Genomic DNA, 21,342 nt, shown 5'->3' on the forward strand with positions numbered 1-21,342 from the left:
AAATAAAAATGTCGTATTTAAATGTATTATTGATAATTAATGTGCTTAATATATACAAAAATAGTTATTAACGAAAAAAAATATGCTACAACTGTTAACAAGGCGAAACAATGTGTCGTGAAAAAATCAAGCGGAGTTTTTTAGTCACTTGGATTTTATGAAATATTTTTCAATGTCCTGATCGTTGTTTATCATCTGCAGGCCATGAAAGGTTTCCTTTATATAGCACTTTCCAGCATCGCCGTCACCTAGAGTTTTATGATCGATTTTAAAGGTATCAATAGACAGCAAGTATGTATATCTTACCCAAGCTACCATCACATATGCGCTGAGTGAGCAATTTTGCCAAAGCTTTGAAAAGTTCTTTGGTGGCTATTTTTCGTTTATAATACGGATTGAGCCACTGCACCACATTTTTGCTGACATCGGTTTTTTGATGGTTCTTTTCTGGTTTTGTATCCTTTTGCAAAACTTTGGAGTCGGATCCTTCCTTCTTCAAGTTTGATAATGATTCCTTCGACGATTTCCTGCGGGATGCTATGTCTTTACGGTATTCCTCTTTCTTATGTTGTAATTCGTTGTTTTGTAGTGATCTTTTGGTTTCCCTACTTTCTAATTTGATTTCCTTAACGTCTTTCTTGTCCAGCATTTCCCGGGCTGAAATAAATCCAAGTTTTTCGAGTTTTTTGTTTGACTTATCGCCCCCTTCCTTTTCTTTGCTTCTCTCTAACATTTCCCTGGCTGAAATAAATCCAATAGAATCGTCCCTGCTTTCTAAAACTCTCTTTTCGCCATCCTTAGTAGGTAATTTTTCAGGTACACCCTCGAGTTTTCCATTATTTTCTTCGAGCATTTGTCGAGCAGTTTTAAAACCATTCGAAGATTGGTTAGAATCCTCTGACTCGCTTTTAAGGGAACCAAAAAGATGCTGCATACTGGACTTTGTTTTACTTGACTCCTTCTCTTTGGGTTGAGTTTCATGCGAAACTCTTTTCCTGCGGTGAGTGTCATAGCTTCCATCACCATTTGACATCAATTTAAATTTCCTTTCTCCAATTAAGCTGTCGGGTTGGAGTTCAAGCTCACGATCAGAACTTTCTGGGGTCACGGATTCCTCCTTAACAGGATTGGAAGCAATATCTTTAGGTGCGCTTTCTTCTAAATCCATCTGATTATCCGCAGGTTCATTTTTAATATTTACACGTTCTTCTTGAATTGACGAGTCTATTGGTTCTTCTTTAATTTCTTTTTTAAAAAAAGACGAAATTGAAGTCTGCTTGCTATTTTCCTGTTTAAAACCCTTTCTGTCCTTTAGGGCTTTTGGAACCTCCTTAAGGCTTTGTGGCCTTTGTCCTTCTAGTTCTTTGAGTTTCCGCTCAAAGTAGGCCACGCTTCCACCTGTCCAAGCACCTTTAGAACTTGTTTCAGGCTTCGGAATATAGTCCACCAAGAGAGGCAATAATTTAGTCTGTTCTGTGAGTTTTTTGATTGTGGATATCTATCAGATAAAGAAGTTAACAATATCATATATATCTTGTGACAGTTAATTATTCTTACCTCTTTAACTAAAGCATGTCGGTACATATTGGCCACCTTATTCTGGCGAAACACGTCATATTCCATATCCACCGCCATTGCCTCATAGTCATTGTATTTTAGTACACTTTTTGTCTGCTGCTCTGGCTCATCTTTGCACTTGTCCACATTGGCCTTGAGGGCGTCGATTAAAGCTGTCAAATATTTTTCCCGATGAGTGGCCTGAAGACCTGCGATTTTCTTTTCAGTGGCCTCTGCCATTCGAACGCGAGATATTTGAGCAGCTGTTTCCTGTTCCAACTGCCTTGCTGCACTGATTTGCTTTCGAAGATTGAACTGCTGCTTAATGAAATCCTGCGATTCCTTTTTGGCTCTCTTGGCCATTGATGAGTGACTCTGGCCAGAATCGTCATCTGAGCCGGATTCACCGCCTGCGTACTCCTGGGCAGCACGCTTCATACCTGGTCGGCCGCCTAGTATGATATAAAAACAAGAGAGAGCGCTATACTCGACTTACTCGACTATAAGATACTTTTTGACATATAACTAAATCAAAAAATGTCAACATTTTTGTAAAACCGTGGGAGAGGTCCCGCCAGGTCATTCCAGAGATCCCGCTAAGTCCTTAGATCTCGATATCCAGATCGACTCGGATAGTAATCCCGGTCAAAAATATCTATACTTTATATGGTCGAAAACGCTTTAAGATCAGAACAACCAAAAAAAAAAAAGAAAGTTTAAAAACTCACCCTCATACAGATCTGCGCAATCCTGTAGCGAAATGTGCGACTTAAAAGCATCATCCATACATAATCGATGGAACATCTCCAGAGCTTTTTCCGCTTTCTTGGGACGCTTGCAAACATCGCATTGCCCATTACAATCTGGAAGTGGATCTCCAAAGAAATCCGAAAAGAGTTTATGCCTGCATGTTGTTCGCTCGCAGAATTCCGTGATCTTTTCAAATTGTTTGATAGCTCTCTCCGTAAGCAGCTCTTTGTCACCACGACCCCTAGCTCTGTGGGCATCGTTTTGAAGAAGGAAACGTATGCTCCGGACGTCTTCGCGTCCGTAGTATAATCTACAGTATGACTGCAAGCCATCGCGTCCAGCGCGACCTGATTCTTGATAATAAGCGGCCACATTTTGGGGTACATCCCAGTGGATAACGAAGCGCACACTTGGTTTGTCCACACCCATTCCAAAACTATTGGTTGCGCATATAATGGGCTGATCACCACGCATCCACGCTTCCTGGACTTCTGTACGTTCTCCTGTTTTCAGACCAGCATGATAGGCCACTGCTCCGATTCCCTGTTTAGTTACTCCTATCGCCATGCGCTCTACTTGGTCTCGAGTCCGACAATATACAATTCCGCAGCCTCTTTGTGGCTTGGGTGTATCCTTAAACTCCTTCGGATTGCCCAAACAGTGTCTGGCGAAATCTGCCAGGTGCTGAAAGTCATCTTCGATTGAATTCTTGTAAACAATGTCGTAGAAGAGGTTTTTCCTGAAGCTAGGAGTGCTAAATTGAGCAACGGGTTGGTGGAGGCGCAACTGCTTATATATATCCTCCTTGACTTCCCTAGAAGCTGTGGCAGTCAAGGTCAACCAGATGACGTCGGAATATTTGGAACGCAGCTCCCCCAGCTTTAGATAGTCCGGTCTAAAGTCGTGTCCCCATTGGCTAACACAATGCGCCTCGTCGACTGCAAAGTAGGCAAGCTTTTTGTGTTTATGTAGGGTATGCAGTAGGTCTTGGAAAAACTTGGTGGCGGCCTGTTCCGGCGTTATATAGAGAAACTTCAGGTTGGTCCTCACGGCCTTTAAGTCCATTATAACACGATCCCTTTCTTTGGTGCTCATCTTGGAGTTCAAAGAATCCGCCGGCACTTTTAGTTTGGTCAAGTGATCTATTTGATCCTTGATCAAAGCCAGAAGTGGAGAAAAAACAATGGTTATTTGATTCTCTGACATCAAACCAGGCAATTGGAAGCACAGGGATTTACCCGAGCCCGTGGGCATCGACACATATACATCCTGCTTTTCTGTAAGAGAATTACGAGAGGTATTATCTGAGAGATTGGGTAAGAATTTGGCCAATATTCACTTTTGACAGCGCACTTCACGGCTTTTTCCTGTAGATCCGACTTAAATTTCGAGTGGCCGAAATGCTTTTTGAGCGCCTCGTGCACAGCGCTCTCATGCGCCATACTTGGGCCGTTATTTAAATTGCGTTTTATTTAAATAAACATTGTTTTGCTTCAGACCGAAACTCGTTGCCGCCAAAACAGCTGGGTTAGAGATGAACAATGCGGCTGGAGAGTGGCTTTCGATAGTCTGGGCGTTCCTTTATCGATGTCACATATTCGAATAAATTTAGATGTCCACACTATTTGTTTTGTAAACAAAATACTTTAAGTTTAATTAAATAAGCATGGATCTTGCCTCTGAAGATGACATGGATAACTCACTACAACGTTTTGAGAACAAACACTTGTAAACCTAAATCAATATCAATACATAAAACATGTGTTTCTATTTTTGGCGATTAAAAGATTCAATAACCATTTAAATTACCAAGCAATTTAAATCTTAATGTCAATATATAGCCGTGTTTTGGCAAACAAATAAATAAAAATAATTTTATTAAAGCGACCAATCTATTTCTTGTGAAACTTTTTTTTTGTTTATATATAAATATTAAGAATGAAATTCTCATAACATAGTGACACTGTACATACCGAAAACCGCTATAAGGCGATAGTCATCGATAGCGATAATCGATAAGCACAGGCTGAAAAGAATCGACGGTAAGTCGTCGAAATTCAAAGAGACTTCTCAGTCAAAATTTTACAGCCGACTCGCGAGCACGCGCTGTGCTGCTTCTTCCTGCGTTGCGCGCTTTGCTTTCAATTCGTCTTCGTCGTCGCGGGTGCGTGTGTGTTGGTGCGAGTGCGTCTATGTGCAGTGCGTGTGCCGCTATTTGTTAATTGTTAATAATCCCGATTTAATAACACCCGAAAGCCATGTTGCACTTTAATTGCTTCTGAACGCAAAATGCGCACTGATAAACGCAAACGACAAAAATAAGTTTTATAATAATAATGCCGGCAAACAAAGCGGTGTATTAGTGTGCGTGCTTCAGTGTGGGTGCCTGCGTTTGCCAAAAATATTTACCGCTAAGAGAACAAACACAGTCAAAGCGAATCGAATCCCAATCGAAACCAAACGACAACAAACGCCGGTGAAATTAGCCCTGTCTCTCGCTCCCTCTTTCCCCTTAAAATCAAGAAAGAGTTATCAAAATGCTACATAAGCAGCAACAACAACAACATCTGCATTGCAGAAGAAAAGCAACAGCAACAACAACTGCCCGCCTTGTGATATTCAGCAGTCCTCTTCTACTTTTACTACTCACCACCCACTTTCCGCCCACCCTACAAGCGGACAATGGCCCCGCCCCCCAAGTGGCCGCCCTTGCCGCCCCCAATCCAGCGGGGGGCGTAGCAGGGTCCTCGATCATTGATCAATTCAGTCCGAATTGCAGTGCTGTGACACACATTTTCCAAGCGAGAGGAATCGATGCCATCGAAATTCCCCAAAAACCCAGTAACGGTAGGTTCGATATTATTTACAAATAGCTTCATGAATATCTGTTGAGAAATATAAGACCTTATTTATCGTTACTGTAAATATATATATTCTAAGTTATAATTACATTACATTCCTTTTTAATTTCGAAACACACGATTTTTTAAAATACATTTTAAAGATATTTTCATCATGTAATAACATACACATCTTTCTGTAAAAAAGACAAAAATTATCTTGCAAATTCCGAGACTTTAGTAGGCTTATTATCTCTTATTGCCTTCCCATATGGTGTCAATAAAATAGTACAAATTTTAATTTGTAGCGATAAATAACATTGTTCAAAGTGCGAAATGTTTGTGGTAGAGCCATTCTTAATGCAAAAATGATAACGAAAATCAGATCGTGGCTATCAGATCTTTTAAAATGTATACGGTATGCAAATATACTTATGTAAATTTATTATGGGATACAATTATTTAAAAAAGCTTAAAGGCAATGTTAGATCTCCAATGAAATAAAAAATTTAAAAAAAATAATATTGGTTTTAACCCAAAACAAAGAATCCGTATATTTCATAACAATGGTAAATTGCCGGAGATAAGAAACAAGTTTGTTTCGCAAAGGAACAAAGAGAACTCGCGTATAAATTGGGCGATTCCGTGATTCATTCTGTTCCTTCAACGCGTCTGCAGAGCTCCACTCCCTCCGCCCCCCGAAGCAAATAAAATTCCAGGCAAATCAACTCGAAATGCGAATAAGCAGCAGCACAAGACAGGCTCTAAATAAGAGAGAGTCCGTCGCGGAGAGCGTGTCCATCCCAGAGATCTTGGCGCATGCGTCGCCTGCTCATCGCAGCCCCCATTCCTGCCCCCGGCCCATTCCTACCCAGTGGGGGCAAAGGGTTCCAGTTTCCAAGACCAGTCCAAAAGGCAGGAGCAGCCGCAGCGAAAAATCTCAAGAAATTCCTTTTTGATGAACAAAAAAAGGAAATAAAACGAGAAGAGCGCGGACATACAGTGGAGCATCGTTGGCGTGAACTGCGTGAATTAACCCTTTTATATTTATGTGGGCTATGCAATAAGAGTTATTTAAATCTTTTAAGGATTCCTTAATTATTTCTATTTTTGGGTTGGAATGCTTTACAAAGTTTACGAATCTTTTAAAGATATTGGACTGTGGAACCCATTTACAGGCTCTTCGCCTAGTGCAAGAGCAAAAATGTTGTCACACCGCTTTTACACACAGTTTAATGGGTTATAAGGGGTGGAGAGGGGAGGACCTAGCCTCGACCTCGATCGCCTGTGGGTTTTAGTTAATTTGTATAAATCCTGAATTAATCACGCTTAATTGCAATAAGTTGCGCTGCCCTCTCTCGTCGCTTCCAGTTTCTCTCTCCCTCTCTCTCTCTCTCTTTGTTTGATTTGTTGCCAGGTAAACTGTTGCAGCCTCTGCCCTTTTGCCCCACCCCATACCCCTGTTACTGTCCATACCCCTGCCCCTCCTTTGGCCCTCTACCTGCGCCCTGCCTTTGTTTATTTTTGGTTTTCAACGTTGCCTGATTGGTTTTTTTCCCTCCCGATATGTTTTCCTTATTCTTTATCTTTTGGTCAAATGCATTGCGCGTTGCGTTGCGTTTCGTTCATAATTTCATGGAAATGTCTGTGTGGGGAGGGGGGCGTTGAGGGGCCGGGGTGGCCAACAGGTAGAGTGGTCAGTTCTCGAGTTCCCTTTTGTGTTGTCTTTGATATTAATCAAGGTGTCATTGAAATCGTTTAAATTATGCAGTTCAGGATTTTTATTCTCTGTCGGCATTTTTATGTGAACCTTTTACTTCCCGATCAACTCGAATCCCCTTCCCTTGGACTTCAAAAAACGAATGCACTCGAATTATTAAAGTTAATCCGTAAATAATATTTTAATAACTTTTTGTGATCCATTAACATTTTATTGATACCCATGTGATTGTTATTCAGTGCTTCTTAAAACATAAAAAAAATATTATTTGAATGGAAAATTATTTAAAGATTACAAGATTTCTTAAATGTATGCTAATCTAAAATTCCATAATTCTTAACACTTCATTTCTCCCAGTGCACAGCTTCTCTTTCCATCTTTCACCGTGTGAGTCATAAATTCTTATGTTGCGTCCTCTCTTCTCGTTCGCTTCTTTTCATTCCCTTTCCATTCACCTGACCCCCACCCCTCGCACCTTGTCCGCCTGATAAGCGCCAGCATTTAGATAAAGTTTCCGACCTGTTCTTTTCCCATGCCTTCTCGAATTGCTTAACTGGGAACTACTTTTGCGATAGGTGTTTATAGGTTCTTCTGGATGGAGTTGGAGTTTCGTGGTTTTGTAGGCCACCTAACTGGTGAGGATGTGCGTCTGATAAAGCTAAACTTCCATTTGCGATAGGTGAACTAGTTTATGGAACGTAGACTTTTTGGGGCCAACATATTGTCGTAGGGAAGTTCTGAAAATTGAATGGTTGAATACAAATATACATATATAAAGTGGGTAGTTAGATAGTTCGATTTCGATATATAATTATGTAATTTAAATACTGTAGATGGTGTAAAAACCCAAAACCATATTTACCAAGCGAAAATTTCGTACATATATTTAAGGTAAAATTTCGAACAGTCACGTCTAAGTTTTTTTGGCCAATTTCGTAGCGCTCTCATCTTCACACTTCAGGCGCATTCCTTTCCATTGAACCATGAAGAGCAACAAACATTGGGCAACAACAACTGCATGACACCTTCCGTGCTGCACAAACAACAACCATGGCAAACAACAACTACAGCTGCCACTTAAACGCTTCATTAAAGCTGCACTTCCTGTGCCACATCAAAAAGCTGTGCGAACCCACTTTAACCCCAAACCCCTTGACCATCGTCCCCGGCTCGCCATCATCATCATCAGTGGTAGGCAGGCACTTAGCTGAAATTGTTTGCACAATTTAAACAGTTCGCAAAACATTAAATCGTTAAAAATAATATCAGAGGAGCGGGCAAGAGAGACTCGATGCAGAGGGAATATTGGCTTCGTAGATCGAAGCTTCAAATACCCTTAAATTGTGATTTTCATACAAACTTATCAATAGTTTCAATACTTATTCTATAGCTATGTAATAAAGTGAAGGTAAAGGATCAAGATCCATATGAAATAAATATTTGTAAGTCTTATCAATTTTACTAATAATACTAGCATATTTTGGTACAACCCTTCTATAAGGTATTGAATACTCTTTCGAACCAACCAACGAATTTCCCACACAGAAATGATCACCTTGCTTCCTCCTATTCTGCATCTCTTTCCCATGCATTAGCCATCTTTGTCTGCCTTTTGCCAAAAGAAATTTGCAACAGAGCTGATTTTAGTTTACTGCGCACAGCAGCAGTGCTTTCCCTCACTGAAAAAAACAAATGTATGGTTTGCTTTAAAAAATTTGAATATGAACATTTTTCATTTTAAGCCACTCAATATTTTCAGGAATATAATCTTACTCTAACATCATTTCAATGTGCCTAATATACGAATCACCGAATCTTCATTAATTTTATTTACGTGCACGGTTGCTCCACTTCGATGGCGTCTCCACTGGCTGCACTGCATCCGCCGACTGCCCCTAACCGCCCCCTCATCCCGGCCGCTTCAAGGCAACCACCGCATGACTATTAATCATTTTCCAGCAACCAAAACTAAATGGCCCCATCTCCGTCTCTTTGTTTCTCTCTTACTCACTCTTTGGGCCCTTTTCTTACATTTTTTTTGTATTTTTTGCACTGTCGCATTCCTTGGCCGTGTAAAAGGAAGAAACGAAGCGAGCGGTTTATATGGCACTATATCATCATCATCTTCATTCGGCGTCGTCGGCGTGTGATCATGTGATATATACTTCTGCAATTGTTGACCATTGTATGGAGGAGGATTGGGTTCGGGTTTCGATTGGAATGCAGATTAGATAGGGCGGGGGATATAAACGAGTAGGAGTTGCTGTCTGGTGTTTGTTTATGAGGTCATTGAGGGGATAAATGGTGCGTTTATCACGGGGGCTTTTCGCATATAGGAATTTGGCTTCGGTAATATAAAATCTAAAATCACGAAAGCTTGAGCACCATTGATAGATAACCCACTAAACTAGATCACCTAACACCTGGTAAACCGAAAGCTTGCCAAGGGGTCCCACTTAAAAAACGCGATCATGATCGATAGCAAACTCTTTCACGCGATCCCGCCCCCTAATATCCCATAACAATTTCTCAGTTCCTAGGGGCTACTCTTACCCACCGAGAGATCATCTCAGTTGCTTGCAATCTCAAAAACCAGCTGGTGCTATCTGATCCAAGTGATCGGTGCTGGGATTCCAGACATTTCGCCTACAAAGTCAACACTTGCTGAGATATCTCGCACTAAAGATCGGAGATCTGGGCAATTTCGCGTAATTAGCTGACGATGCTGACAGAAATGGGATCTCCCAGCCGGCAGCCACTGCTGTGACAACAAAAGCCAAAGAATCGTCAGCAAATTTTCTAAGAATGAATCCTGTGGATCGCGGATGATTCAAGTTGGATTCGAGCAAGGGATAAAATGAAAACGAAACCGGGGCGGAGTGAACGATCGTGGCTGGGCCAACGACTTAATTGCCGGCAAGTGTCGGTGGAGGATACCAAAAATAGGTAGAGAAGAGAATCCCAGACTCTCGGCCAGACTTCCAACATTCCCAGTCATTTCGAGCAGGTCAAACGTGGCCACTTTATGGAGCGAGATAACATTTTGCCTGTGTGGTCTCACCTCAGTTGCTGTCTCTTTCTCATCTCCGCTGGCTGTCTCTTTCGCGGTCTCAACTCCTTAAACAAGTTCTCGGTGCATTCCGAGTCCATTTCGTGCCTTCATTCCATCGGAACAGTTGAAGCAATGACTTTCATATATGGCCATCGTTGAAATGCCTTTTTCGGGAGTGCAGCCAAAGAAAGAAAGAGATGCCTTAGCAGGGCTAAAAAGAGATAGATGGAACTGGCATTTTGTTGTAAATTTATTTTTGTGGTTTCACTGGACCAACTTTACCCCAACACCTCTGTGTAAAGACCAAGAAAATGCCTTTCAAGGATATCCCCATATGCCAAAGTTATTTCGGAAATGTGGTTACTCATTCTCACGGTCTGATTTTCATTTTTGGTCCTAAGAAGATGGTGTAATACCATATAGCAAAAGCTAAATTAACATGGCATACAATATTTTAATATGGGCCACGAATGGGTAACATATTTGGTGATAGTTATTTAAAAAATCTTGTTACACTTTCTCACGCTCTGATTTTCATTTCTGTACCAAAGATTACGCAGTAGATGGTTGGGTAATTACATAACTTAAAGCCCACCAATTAGCCACGCCTCTAAAATGGTAGCGCCGAGTAACAATTACATTTAACATGTTTATTAATAAGCCAGAGGATAGGAAGACGGAGGGACAGGGTCTCAACCATTTGGCGGCTCCATTTGACCAAAAAGATAATTAAGTAGTTAACCAGCTAAGAGCCGCATATGAAGCTGTGCCGGAGACTCCACTACCTTGTTTGGTACTTCACTGGGAAACTCTGTGCCCCCAAAGACCCTCCCGCAAATCTCAAACCTTTTTAGCTTCACCCACTTTTGAGTCTCGAGTAAATGAAGCATTAAATCGTGCAAACAAACAAGCGAAACAAACTCACAACTACAACAAAGTTATAAATGCCGACTCTAGATAATAATAGTAGGCAAAGTGCAGGAGAAGAAACGGCAGAAAAGGGGGAGTGGCAGTTGGGAGGAGGCAGGCAGCATTTACATAATGAGCATGTTGTGGGTTAAGACTCTTCTCTACCGGCTCTCCAATCTTGGAATGCCAGGAAAGCGAAGTTTGCAAAAGATTTAAGTAGAGTACGGAGACGAGAAAAAAGTAGAGTGGGGCTAAAACAGTGGGCGGTTCTTCAAAACTTTGTTAAGATATCTTAACTAAGAATAAGTAGAAAATGAAGGCAGACGGTAATTAAATGAGTGGAAACACTTTTGCTGGGAAAACTTTTAAAAAGAATAACATCTTGGTGAAAGAAAACTTATTTCTAGCATTTCCACTCTTTAAAAGTACTTTATTGTGAAATTCGTAGAATGAATGAAACTTAAATAAATACGAATCTTTATGAATAAAAAAAACTGGAAAAATTTGCATTGAGTCAGATCCGCCTGCACATGATCCAGAAAAGTAAACCTTGAATTAGTTCTCTGTGGCAAACCATTGGCCTCTTCTTTAGAGATCCTTATTACCCATTTTGATGCACCGACTCCCTCATCAACCACCAGTTGGTCACAGACGATCCTTGGCTTCCCCTCAAAACAGATTTCAAGCTTCCCATGGAACACAACACTGAAAAAAACTGTAGTGCCATTAGAGCATATATGCAAGAAGTTTATTTGTGTGTTTATTATGACTTCCTAGACCTATCATGATTATATTTCTTTATGTGTATCCAGAATCCAGGCATCGGCGAGTGCCTTCGGTTATTTTCATTGCCTGGCGAGCATGACGAATGCCAAATTGCCGGGGCCAAGAGCTCAGGAGAACGCAAAGCCGCCGGTTGGTTTCTGGGTTCGAGTTGATTTAATTGGGTCACATGAAAGATTTGTTAATTTGCGCCACCTACTTTGATGGCGCGTTTGCAGATAACACGGTCCCGTCGAATGGAGGCTACGCCGGAGAATGTCTGGCTGGCCCCTCGGAAAATCAAGATGCGAACCCAAACTCCAAACTCCAACTCTCCGACTCGCAGTGAGTCTGTAATTAATGCCGGTCGTCTACGTGCGTGCCTAAAAGTTCATTAAAGAGCCGGGACCGAGGTCCGATGAGGGCTCTTATCCGCAGGCCCAGACATGGACTTCATCGTCAAAGGTCGTTTCCCAGCAGCTCTGATCTCCTTTTAGTGTTTGGCTATTACAATAAAATGCAATTGCCTGGCCAACCGGCCTGGAATCCATTTCGTACAGTTCGTTAAGGGTTCGCCATGCAAATCTCCGCCTAACCTTGCCCATTTGTTATGCGTTGTCCTAATCTGGCAAATAATGGTATTCAATTAGTTTTGGTCCAGTTTCTGTTTATTCGTCTTGAGCTCAAGTGCAGAGATGAATGTGCTTTGTGTATGGAGGGCAGATTACCCTGGATCAACTCAAGGAGATTGCCTTTGTGCAGAGGAAGAATGCAGAGTGTGTAATCTGCCCCTTCTCATACTGCGTCATGCCATTAAATTTGTTGACAATTTCATTATGCCCCAGACCTCCAGGCATAAAACACATTAAACGGCCGTAAAAAAATACCCAAAAATTTGAAAATTAATTTTGTATATAAAATATTTTACCACGACGTCTTGGAGCGTTGTTCAGAGGTCATAAATTTGTGGGTTTTATTGACCAAAAGCTACCGGAAACCCGTCAGCGCCTCCTCTATCTCATTCTATAAGGTGCTGATAATAAAATGGAAACTAATTTTGACAAAGGCCAGGTAAAATTTAAGAAAAGCAAAACCTCAAATAAAAATCAAAACATAAATGCGTAGAAGTCGAAAACGATGAGCGATAAATTTCAGAGACAACAACCCACATGAAGATGAGCCCGGTGGTATAGGAAGGCTTAAACTCAAAACTGGCGCTTGGCATTATAGTTTGGGTCTGGGTTAAACGGGTTTTTGGATCCTACCCACGCATCTTCGAAATGAATGCGGAGATTGGTTTGCTCTTCTCTTTGCGGAGGAGTTTTTGCATGAGGAAGCTGTCAAATAATAATCAAGTTATAAAAGCTTATATTTTAAATGGTTATGAGGTAGTTGCTACTAACTAAAACTTGTCCTGGGTTAAGTTATGATATAATGAAAGAATTTTCGCCGTTCGAAAATTGTCGATGGTAAACAGCTTACTTTATGAGACGTGTGAAAACTTCGGAAGTTTTAAAACGTAGATAGTGCTTACTTATTATGAAAAAAATCAGTATATATTAATATTTCTATAAAAAAATATTTCTTATATTGTTTTAATAAATTGCAAACAAACGGTATCACTTAGTCTAAGCTAAAATGAGTTCAGTTGGTGAAAAAGTATGGAAGTAGAAACTAAATCCCATAAGCAGAATGACACATAAATTACACAAACGACTACAACAGGCTCGTACTATTGAATTCAAAGGCAAATAAAGACATTTCCGGCATCTTTGGGAGAAAGGAAATGGAAAACTTAAGGAAAAGAGAGAGAAAGACCGAGCGAGAGAAAGAGAGAGACAAAATTAACTATATAGAAAAGTTGCTGACAAATGGTTTACAATTACAACGCAAACAACGAAATCCCCACAAGAGGAAAATGTCCTTTTTTGTGTCCTATTGATTTTGGCATTAGGCAAACTAAAGTATCAGTTGTCCCATAACCAGCTCCGTTCCGCACTTGCATCTGTCTACCATAGATACAAATTGCATTTTTTATCAGCTATTTGTTTTGGCTGTTCTCGGTCCGCACTTGCAACATTCTGCGTCCAAAGAAAGACAGTTCATTGAAATCAAATGAAAGACCAGAAACGGAATCAGAAAAAAGCCGGTTGGAATGGGAAAATCTCTTCTTTCACCTCAAAGCAAACTGAACGCGACTCGACTCGATTCTTTTTTGTAGTTTTACCGACGTCTGCTCGTGTGTCCGTATCCTGTCCGCTGTCCGTCCGTCCGCCAGTCCGCTCGTCCGTCCGTTCGCCCTCCTTCGGGTTACCTGTTTCACAGTTGAGTGGCCTTCCATAGTGTTGGATTCTTTATGGCCAGGGCGCAGAGATTCAGTCAGAGAGGCATATCTTTTGTCGGCATCATCCATCGTTGTAACTCATTTTCATTCATTTTTGCCTCGTAAATTGCGCAAAAAGGATAGCCACTTACAAAAGGATATGGTTTAGAGTATAGTGCTTTAAAATACTCTTGTTGGATAGATTTTAAAGTGTTTCAGTCATTTTATGCGGAATGCAATTATATGTGTTTATGTTATTTGTTTGATTTTTAATGCGTTGATTAGTGTTTTGACTAACTAAATTGCTTACACAACATTGCCTGCAACCTATATCGCCTTTTGATCCTTGTACAGTTTACTGCAGACCAAAAAATTATCTCAAATCTTCTCCATTTTGGCTTTGATTATTTGGTAATTCAGGCAGCAAAATTGCAGTTAATAAGTGGGGTTGGAGAAAAGCGTTGGAACGCAACAAAAATAAATGAAAACCATTGGAAAGATATTTTTAAGTAAACTGCTCACGCTCACGAGGCAATCGAGTAGAAAGAGACGATCCGAGAAGAGAGGTCTTCAGATCGCCGGAATTGCTGCAGTGGGGCTCACCCAAGTCGACTGATTTTTCTGAGGCGTTCGAAAGGAACTCAACCTGAATTTATGTGTTTCATTAAAACCGTTATAAGACGCGTGTTTTGCAGCCATTAAGGATCGACGATCGAGGAGGCGAAATGGTCAAATGTGGGCCTTTCGGGGGTAGAGACATTACAATGTAATGATGTGGCTCCGCTTGTCGGTATCTCTCAGATTTCTTTTGAGCTCTGGACATTGCTTAAATGCTGGCGATTGGCCCAGTTTCACTTTGGGGTTTCAATTATCTGAGATTGTTTTTAAGTCGAGGAAGAAGATATTACCAACATATCTCCTGATGAAAGTTGGGTTTTTTTCTTGGTTCAAGGGATGAGATATTATTAACAGTACTTACAGAGATATAACGCGGCAAACTTTAATATATTTTATATCTGGTTGATAAACCAAGAAATGGGACACCATTTAATGCTTGGGTATTCCTAACACCCAATGTATTCATAATTTTCTAATATCTCCTGTTTAAAGTTTATTATTTTATTCAGAAATAGTCTTATATCACTTTCGATTCCCACACAATTTGTTATTCTTGACTTCCTCTATTAGCAGTTCCTCTTGCCCTTTGCCCATAACTCTCAGCTTGTCGGCTTCTACAGAGGCGAAAAAGGAGTAGTTTTCCCTTTATTTTTTTGGGGCAAACATTCATGTTAATTTCACAGGGGCCAAAAACCGAGGAACCCCGATAGCAGCAGGAGCAGTATTGAGAGTCAGACGGCAGCAGTCAATTGACGCTTTGTTTTATAACTTCCAAGACGTAAGACAATAAACAACGAGTCTTTCGCTTACCGCAGCCACTCCCCCACCTGTCGGCCGCCCCCCTGCCCGTGTCCCCGGAAAAGGGTTCTCCATAGATCTCTTTTCCATCTCCGTCTACTACACACTACATGTATCTCGGTTATTTTCGGGCTGCTTAGGTAGTTTTCTGCTGAGCTGAGACTTTCAGCAGGTTCACAAGGCGCCGACGACGACTGGAAACCACCAAAGGTGATGACTGCTGTAATTGTTGTTGCTGTTGTTTCTTGGTAAAAGGTGTTGTGCACACACACGCACGCACACGACTGCATTATGGCCACATGGTGGCACTTACATGAGATTGCTGTAAAACGCAACTCTCTGTGGGACTCGTCGTCTGCGCATATTTCTTTTCCTCTGAACTTGGGTTTTTGACTCTTGATGTCGAAGCCCTTCTTGGGCGAAAAGATAGAAAAAGAAAAAAACACCATAACTAGGAGACGCCGCCCCAGACCCGGCTAGACTTTTGAAGTTTCTTAAGGGGTTTTCGCCCAAAGATTGGTTACCGAGCGACTTGAAGAGGAGCAGTCAATTGTCTGGAATAGAGATGGTGAGGCAACATCTATGTTTGGTTTCAGCGAAGAAATAAGTCTTTGAACTATGGGAAAGTAATTTTCAGAAAACTCTGGCGATTAAGCAAAGGCAAGGCATAAATCCTTAGTCAATTGCAGGAAAAACACAAGCTGCATGCTTATAATTTAAAAATGTATAGACTAAATAAATTGACTATTTAAAAGTATTTGCCGTTTTGCAATCAATACAATATTTATTGTATTAGAAACTATTTGAAATCATTAAAATAAATTACCAGCCAAAGAAAGCTACTTATTTTAATTTAACCATTTCCCAAAGCACCATTAGGGGTTTCCATGGAGAGCCATTGCATGATCTTCGGTACTTAAAATTAATCTTGAACAATTTCAACATCTAATCTAAAATAATTTTCTTTTGCTCTCATTACAGGTAAGTTCCCAGCGAGCCGCTTAGCTTTTCCCTTCGATCTCGAAACAGTTTAAGTAAGTCTACCATTTCCTGTGATCTATCAGCTTGAAACCCCTCCGGTCCGTTCATTAGCAAATCAAATAAAAAATTCTTTTTTTTTGGCCTGCGGTCGAGAGACCTTCTCATCAAACTGAGGCCTTCCCCGATTTCCCTCTTCATCAGCATCGGTTTTGAAACCTCAACGCTGGCGGCGTCTGCAAATTAATAATAATCAAGCCCAAATTACACAATGACACGCACTTGATGATGTCTCATCTTGTCTTTTTCACTCGCTCGCCGCTTTTTAAAGGAGCCTCGTGCTCGACTATCAATTAGGCACATCTTTCAATCAACGGCGACGAGACACTCGACACTTGAAAACAAGGGGATGAGATTTTTTTTGTTTCATATACAAAGAATTAGCGCTAATAATTAGAAGACGGCTCGGAAATATTTTCATCGCCACCAATTACCACACGCCAACGCTTACCCTCGCTATATCCCTTCTCGTTTTGTGCGATGTCAAGTGCATAATAATCATAATTTGTATTTTTATCTTCACTTGACAGGTGCGCGGGTTGCGCACTTTTTTCGTTTTTTTTTTCTCCCTTTTCAGCTCTCTACTTTGTTGCGGTCCATAAAATGTTCGAGTTCCCTCTTCGGGTATCTGAAAATTTATGTTAATCTCGAGCTTGTTGCATGTCATGCCGGCAAATGTCGCTTAATTATGAGGATCGTCCGGTCTTCGAACTTCATCCCGCTCGGTCGCACTCTAATCATAATCACTTTTTCAGTTGTTCTTCTTGCCGCCTTTTGTTTTTATTATTTATGGCTAAGGTGGAATGTGGCAAATGTTAATGAAATTCTAATTTATGAAGGTCAAGAAATGGGGCTAGCTAAGATCTAAGAAGTTATTTGCGAATGGGAAATTTGTTGGGACAGGTTGGAAATTAGGCACGAATATTTTCTAGAAAAGGTCTATCTTGAAGTTTACTTCCGTTTTAGTTGATTTATTTCTTATGGAACTGAAATACAAACTTGAATATAGTTTTCCCACTTCATTATCGTTAGATGAATCAGGTGGTATTTGTGTTTAACTCCCTCTATAAATCATCTGATACTGGGTTACCAACCAGCAAACAAGAGCGATAAGATAAGCGGTCAGTTCAAGTAGAGTGCATCATCCTTGTTTATATGGCTGGTTATTTCCCTTCGCGTTGATTCAACCACCCATCCCAACCACATTCCATTCTCACGCACTCGATTTTCGACCAATTCCAATGCTAATTTGTCATTTGCCACGAAGCGTGTCTGCGAACTCTCTCTTTGCCCCACCACTCCCTGCTCATTAACAAATTATGCAATAAATGCAGGATCCCCAAGCTAACGATGTGCCAATAAAACTCGTTCTCCCCATTCCAGGTACCCTTTTCCCTTTTCATTTTTCTCGCTGCCACTCGCACTTAATTAAGAACTTCATTTAGCACCTTTGGCTGGAAGGGAGTTGGCAAGGAGCAGAAGCTGGTGAGCCGGTTTTTCGGGCCGCGACTAAGGAATTTAATCGCGCTTTGCATATCGCCGGATGAGGAACCCACAGCTCCTTGCTGCTGCCTCCCTGGTTCCTGGATCCCTGAATCAATATTTTGCTTTCTCACGCTATTTTCGGACACACAACCGTACAGCAAACGATGAAGAAGAAGTCGAGCAGGCTCCCTGGAATGCGGAGCACAGTTGGCAACAATTTTGCCTGATTGCATTCGGACTTGGTCCGCCACATGGTCATGTTGCCATGGAGGACCACGTTACCGGCCCATTCGAGAAGTCGGAGTCAAAGTACCAGTGCCAGTACCAGTCCCATTCCCCAGGTTTAAATGGTATCACATGTCGACGTCGTTGGTTTTTCTACTCAAGTGCATTTGCATGGCAGCTATGCCATTGATACTCTGCTTCTTAGGGCCGGGGTACTGTGAGTTTTTCTACAGCCTTGATCATAAAAGCCCAGTGATCATCATAGAGATCATGATCTTACTCTGCCAAAGGAGAATATCGAATGAGAAAAGCTATGTGAGATATATCTTTCCTCTGTGCAACAATTAGAACACACCAGTTTTGAATACGCATAATCATTTTAAAAGTCCAGAAAATATCTAGTGACTTCTAATTGTCTAAAAGATACATGAATCCAAAGGGTTTAAGGGTATTCCAAATCCGTATATTCCTTGACATGCTTATCCCTTTAAGCAGCTGGCCTCATCCTGCCTTCCCCTGCTTCCTTCCTCCTCTTGGCAACCTCTGTGCTCCATCTTTCGTTTCTGCATTTGATGATAAATAGGCGCAAAGGTAAAAAGCCAAAACGTGAATGCGAATTTCGTAAGTCTCGACTCATGTTCAAGAGGTAAATAGAAGGAAGCCAGCTGAGCTGAGGTGAGGATATCGGGCAGATGAGGCATGCGGCAGTCGCTTTTTTCAAGTGCAACCCGGAGACCAAATGCAGGCGAGAAAGGCAGTCGAGGAGGCGGCGATTCAAGTGCTTCTCTTCCTGACTTTGACTGCTTTTGGTGCTGCGGCCGCTGCTTTTAAGTCACTGTAGAAAAAATGGAACTAAAGATTGGCTGAAATCATACAAATATAAGAATCATTTGCTTGCAGAAAGAGCAAATAATTGTAATCAGCATTTCACCTTATATAGTAGTATTATCAAAAATATTTTAATGCAATTTTTATTTTATAAGTTACCTGATTTTTCTCAGTGTCCCTTGGTTCCTTCTGCATGATGTTTTTGTTTTATGCGCTGGCATGTTTGTTTGTCAACCTACACCAACAACATATCCTCGCCAGCAGCAAAATCAGCAGAAGCGGCAGAAACAGCAGCTGTTGCCGGCAAACATTTGCAATTCAAAGGGGGCAGGGGGGAATGGGGGCGGTACAGGTGGGACCGTCAGCTGAGGAGTCGGGCACGAAAGGGGGGCTACATGGTAGTCAGTCAGGAGGCGCAGGCGCTGGCACATGGCAATATTTCATTACCCACGGGCAACTTCTGAGCCCAAAGTAAAACGCCTAGAATCGAGGGGAGCCAGATGTCGCTGAGGTTGTAGCTGCCTCCGCTTTTTATTCGCATTGTGCCGGCATTTGAGGCATTTCCCCTCTGCAACCTAACCCATCCTATCCTATCCCCCCGTTGAATGTCTCTATTATCTGCAACTTGGCTATGAAGATACAACGCTTACGCACATGTGAGCAGACTGGCAAAACAAGCAGGGGTTTCCTCCTCCTTTGTTGCAGTGGGAAGTTGCAATTGGGGATTGTCAATGTCGCAGGGCCCACGATTCGCTTGGTTAAGGAAGGTTAAGGAATGTGGGGAATAGATGGGATATTTATGGTTTGTTAGGCGGAAAAAGCGTGAACAGATAGATAATCGTCAAAGTAAACTGAATCTACCATTAGTGATCGGAAATTTCAATGCATTTACATTGTGTAAGCAAATTGTTATCCGCTGCTGGAACTCTTTAAAAAATTTCTTTAAAAATATTGTATCATTCGATTCAATAAGAAATTATTTATGTCTTAAAAATTCGAACTTATTTATCGCGTAATGTTTCGCAAATTGGCTTCTCTCTTCCATAAGCTTCTAAAGAAGCTATCTTCTTAAGGTTCTTTGAACTTAATTTCTTAAAATTCCTTCTTTTAATGTTCCTCATTCTTCAGTCTTATTGATATCCGTAAATTGCTGCCTCTCTCGGCACTTCTCATCCATTCGACTTGGCTCATCCAAACGTTGCACCTGTCGCAAAGACAGGTGGTTGTTTCAGCTCTTCTTGGGGCTTCATCTCCATCACTATGCCACATATTGCCACGCCCCGTCTGATGGCCTGACGGCTGGCATAACTTTTGCCACTTGCGAATAATTTCCATACCATCCATAAGGCGGCGACAATAAAAACAAAAACGAGACACAGCGAACAGATGCAAAGTTTTTCTTTACTCTAACCCCCCAGTCTGCATTTCGTTTTTACGCGCATCTGCAAATTAAAAACGCATTTTATTTTATGTGTGGCAACAGCAGCAGTAGCATAAAAAACAGAATACCGTGGACTTTGACAATAACCTAGGTAGACAACACTGTAAAACAATGTTGGGAAATAAAGCTGGGATTATAAGTTAAAACCACCTGGATAAAAACCGTTTCCAAAAATAGTAACTTGATTTCGCATGACTTTAATGAAATTATATTACGGATTGCAAAGGAACATTTAAAACAATTTTTGGGGATGCCCAAATTTGTCCACAAAATGTTGTGAGAGTTTACTTTAGCATACAGAATTAAGTTTTAGGCTAAACCACTTTTTAAACATGACTTCTAATTGGGATCCACTTTTATAAACTTGAATTCTTTTATGTTGCACCTTTTATTTTACATGCATTTTGTATGTGACCGCGAGTGTACGAGAGGAGAGGCTTAATTGTTAGGTTGTGTGTAGGATACACGACACAACAACACTCGACAACAATGAGGATGAGACTGAAGGGTACTGAGGGCAGCGAGGAGCGGAGACAGGGTGAGCCCTGTTGAAATCAAAGCTTTGTGATGCCGACACGATGTGTGGATGATGATGACAGGTAGCCGAGTGTTTAATTTATGTCTTTTTAAGCACTTTACTCGCTCGCCTCGGAGACAGATACTCGGATACCTCAGACCAACAGAATTCATAAGTTTTTTTTGCCTCTGCAGTTTGAAGTTGCATCCATCTGGGTGGGTTGATGATAAAAAGCAGCAGAAACTTTGCCTGCGAGTGGGTATTTTTCTATTAATCAAAGATGCTGTATGCCCACATGCCGCGAGATACATTTGTATCTTTTGGCAGCCGAATGATAGACGCTTTTAGATACTGATTAGTAGTGATTAGTTTGGGTGTTGAATCACAAAAATGCAGCGCTGATGGCTAATGTGTGATTAATGATGAAATTAAAATTAATTACAGTTTTTTTTTTAGTCGGGGACTATAAAATTAGCAAA

The 21,342-nt window shown here is 41.1% G+C and overlaps 2 protein-coding genes across 4 annotated transcripts in view; one reads left to right on the plus strand and one right to left on the minus strand.

Moving 5' to 3' along the window:
- Nucleotides 1-11: 11 nt before the first annotated feature.
- Nucleotides 12-3,835, minus strand: LOC117139626 (ATP-dependent DNA helicase Q5). Of its 3 annotated transcripts, XM_033302080.1 has the most exons (5): nucleotides 3,647-3,835; nucleotides 2,286-3,584; nucleotides 1,558-2,009; nucleotides 307-1,498; nucleotides 12-248 (listed from the first exon to the last, which is right to left on the minus strand). In XM_033302080.1, exons 1-5 carry the CDS (start codon nucleotides 3,747-3,749, stop codon nucleotides 145-147), a joined length of 3,150 nt encoding a protein of 1,049 aa, XP_033157971.1. In that variant the 5' UTR covers nucleotides 3,750-3,835; the 3' UTR covers nucleotides 12-144. The 3 variants fall into 3 exon arrangements, with proteins under 3 accessions (XP_033157971.1, XP_033157972.1, XP_033157973.1); XM_033302081.1 differs by lacking the exons at nucleotides 12-248; nucleotides 307-1,498; nucleotides 1,558-2,009 and adding an exon at nucleotides 2,023-2,212; XM_033302082.1 differs by lacking the exons at nucleotides 12-248; nucleotides 307-1,498; nucleotides 1,558-2,009 and adding an exon at nucleotides 2,023-2,217.
- A 557-nt stretch (nucleotides 3,836-4,392) lies between these two features.
- LOC117139849 (glypican-6) overlaps nucleotides 4,393-21,342 on the plus strand; it is a 38,724-nt gene continuing 21,774 nt past the window's right edge. Inside the window, exon 1 of the mRNA XM_033302496.1 lies at nucleotides 4,393-5,154. Coding sequence (XP_033158387.1) covers nucleotides 4,845-5,154 — 310 coding nt within the window. The 5' untranslated portion in view covers nucleotides 4,393-4,844. The remainder of the gene's footprint in view (nucleotides 5,155-21,342) is intronic.

Source organism: Drosophila mauritiana, chromosome 3L, assembly GCF_004382145.1.
Source record: "Drosophila mauritiana strain mau12 chromosome 3L, ASM438214v1, whole genome shotgun sequence".
Classification (NCBI taxonomy): domain Eukaryota; kingdom Metazoa; phylum Arthropoda; class Insecta; order Diptera; family Drosophilidae; genus Drosophila; species Drosophila mauritiana.

Bases quoted from the DNA above. Each gene is read 5' to 3' on its own strand.
- LOC117139626 (XM_033302080.1), bottom strand. From the start codon at position 3,749: ATGGCGCATGAGAGCGCTGTGCACGAGGCGCTCAAAAAGCATTTCGGC. The intron at 3,585-3,646 runs GTGAATATTGGC...ATTCTCTTACAG, and splicing joins CGTGAAGTGCGCTGTCAAAA to AAAAGCAGGATGTATATGTG. The intron at 1,499-1,557 runs GTAAGAATAATT...TTTATCTGATAG, and splicing joins GACATGCTTTAGTTAAAGAG to ATATCCACAATCAAAAAACT.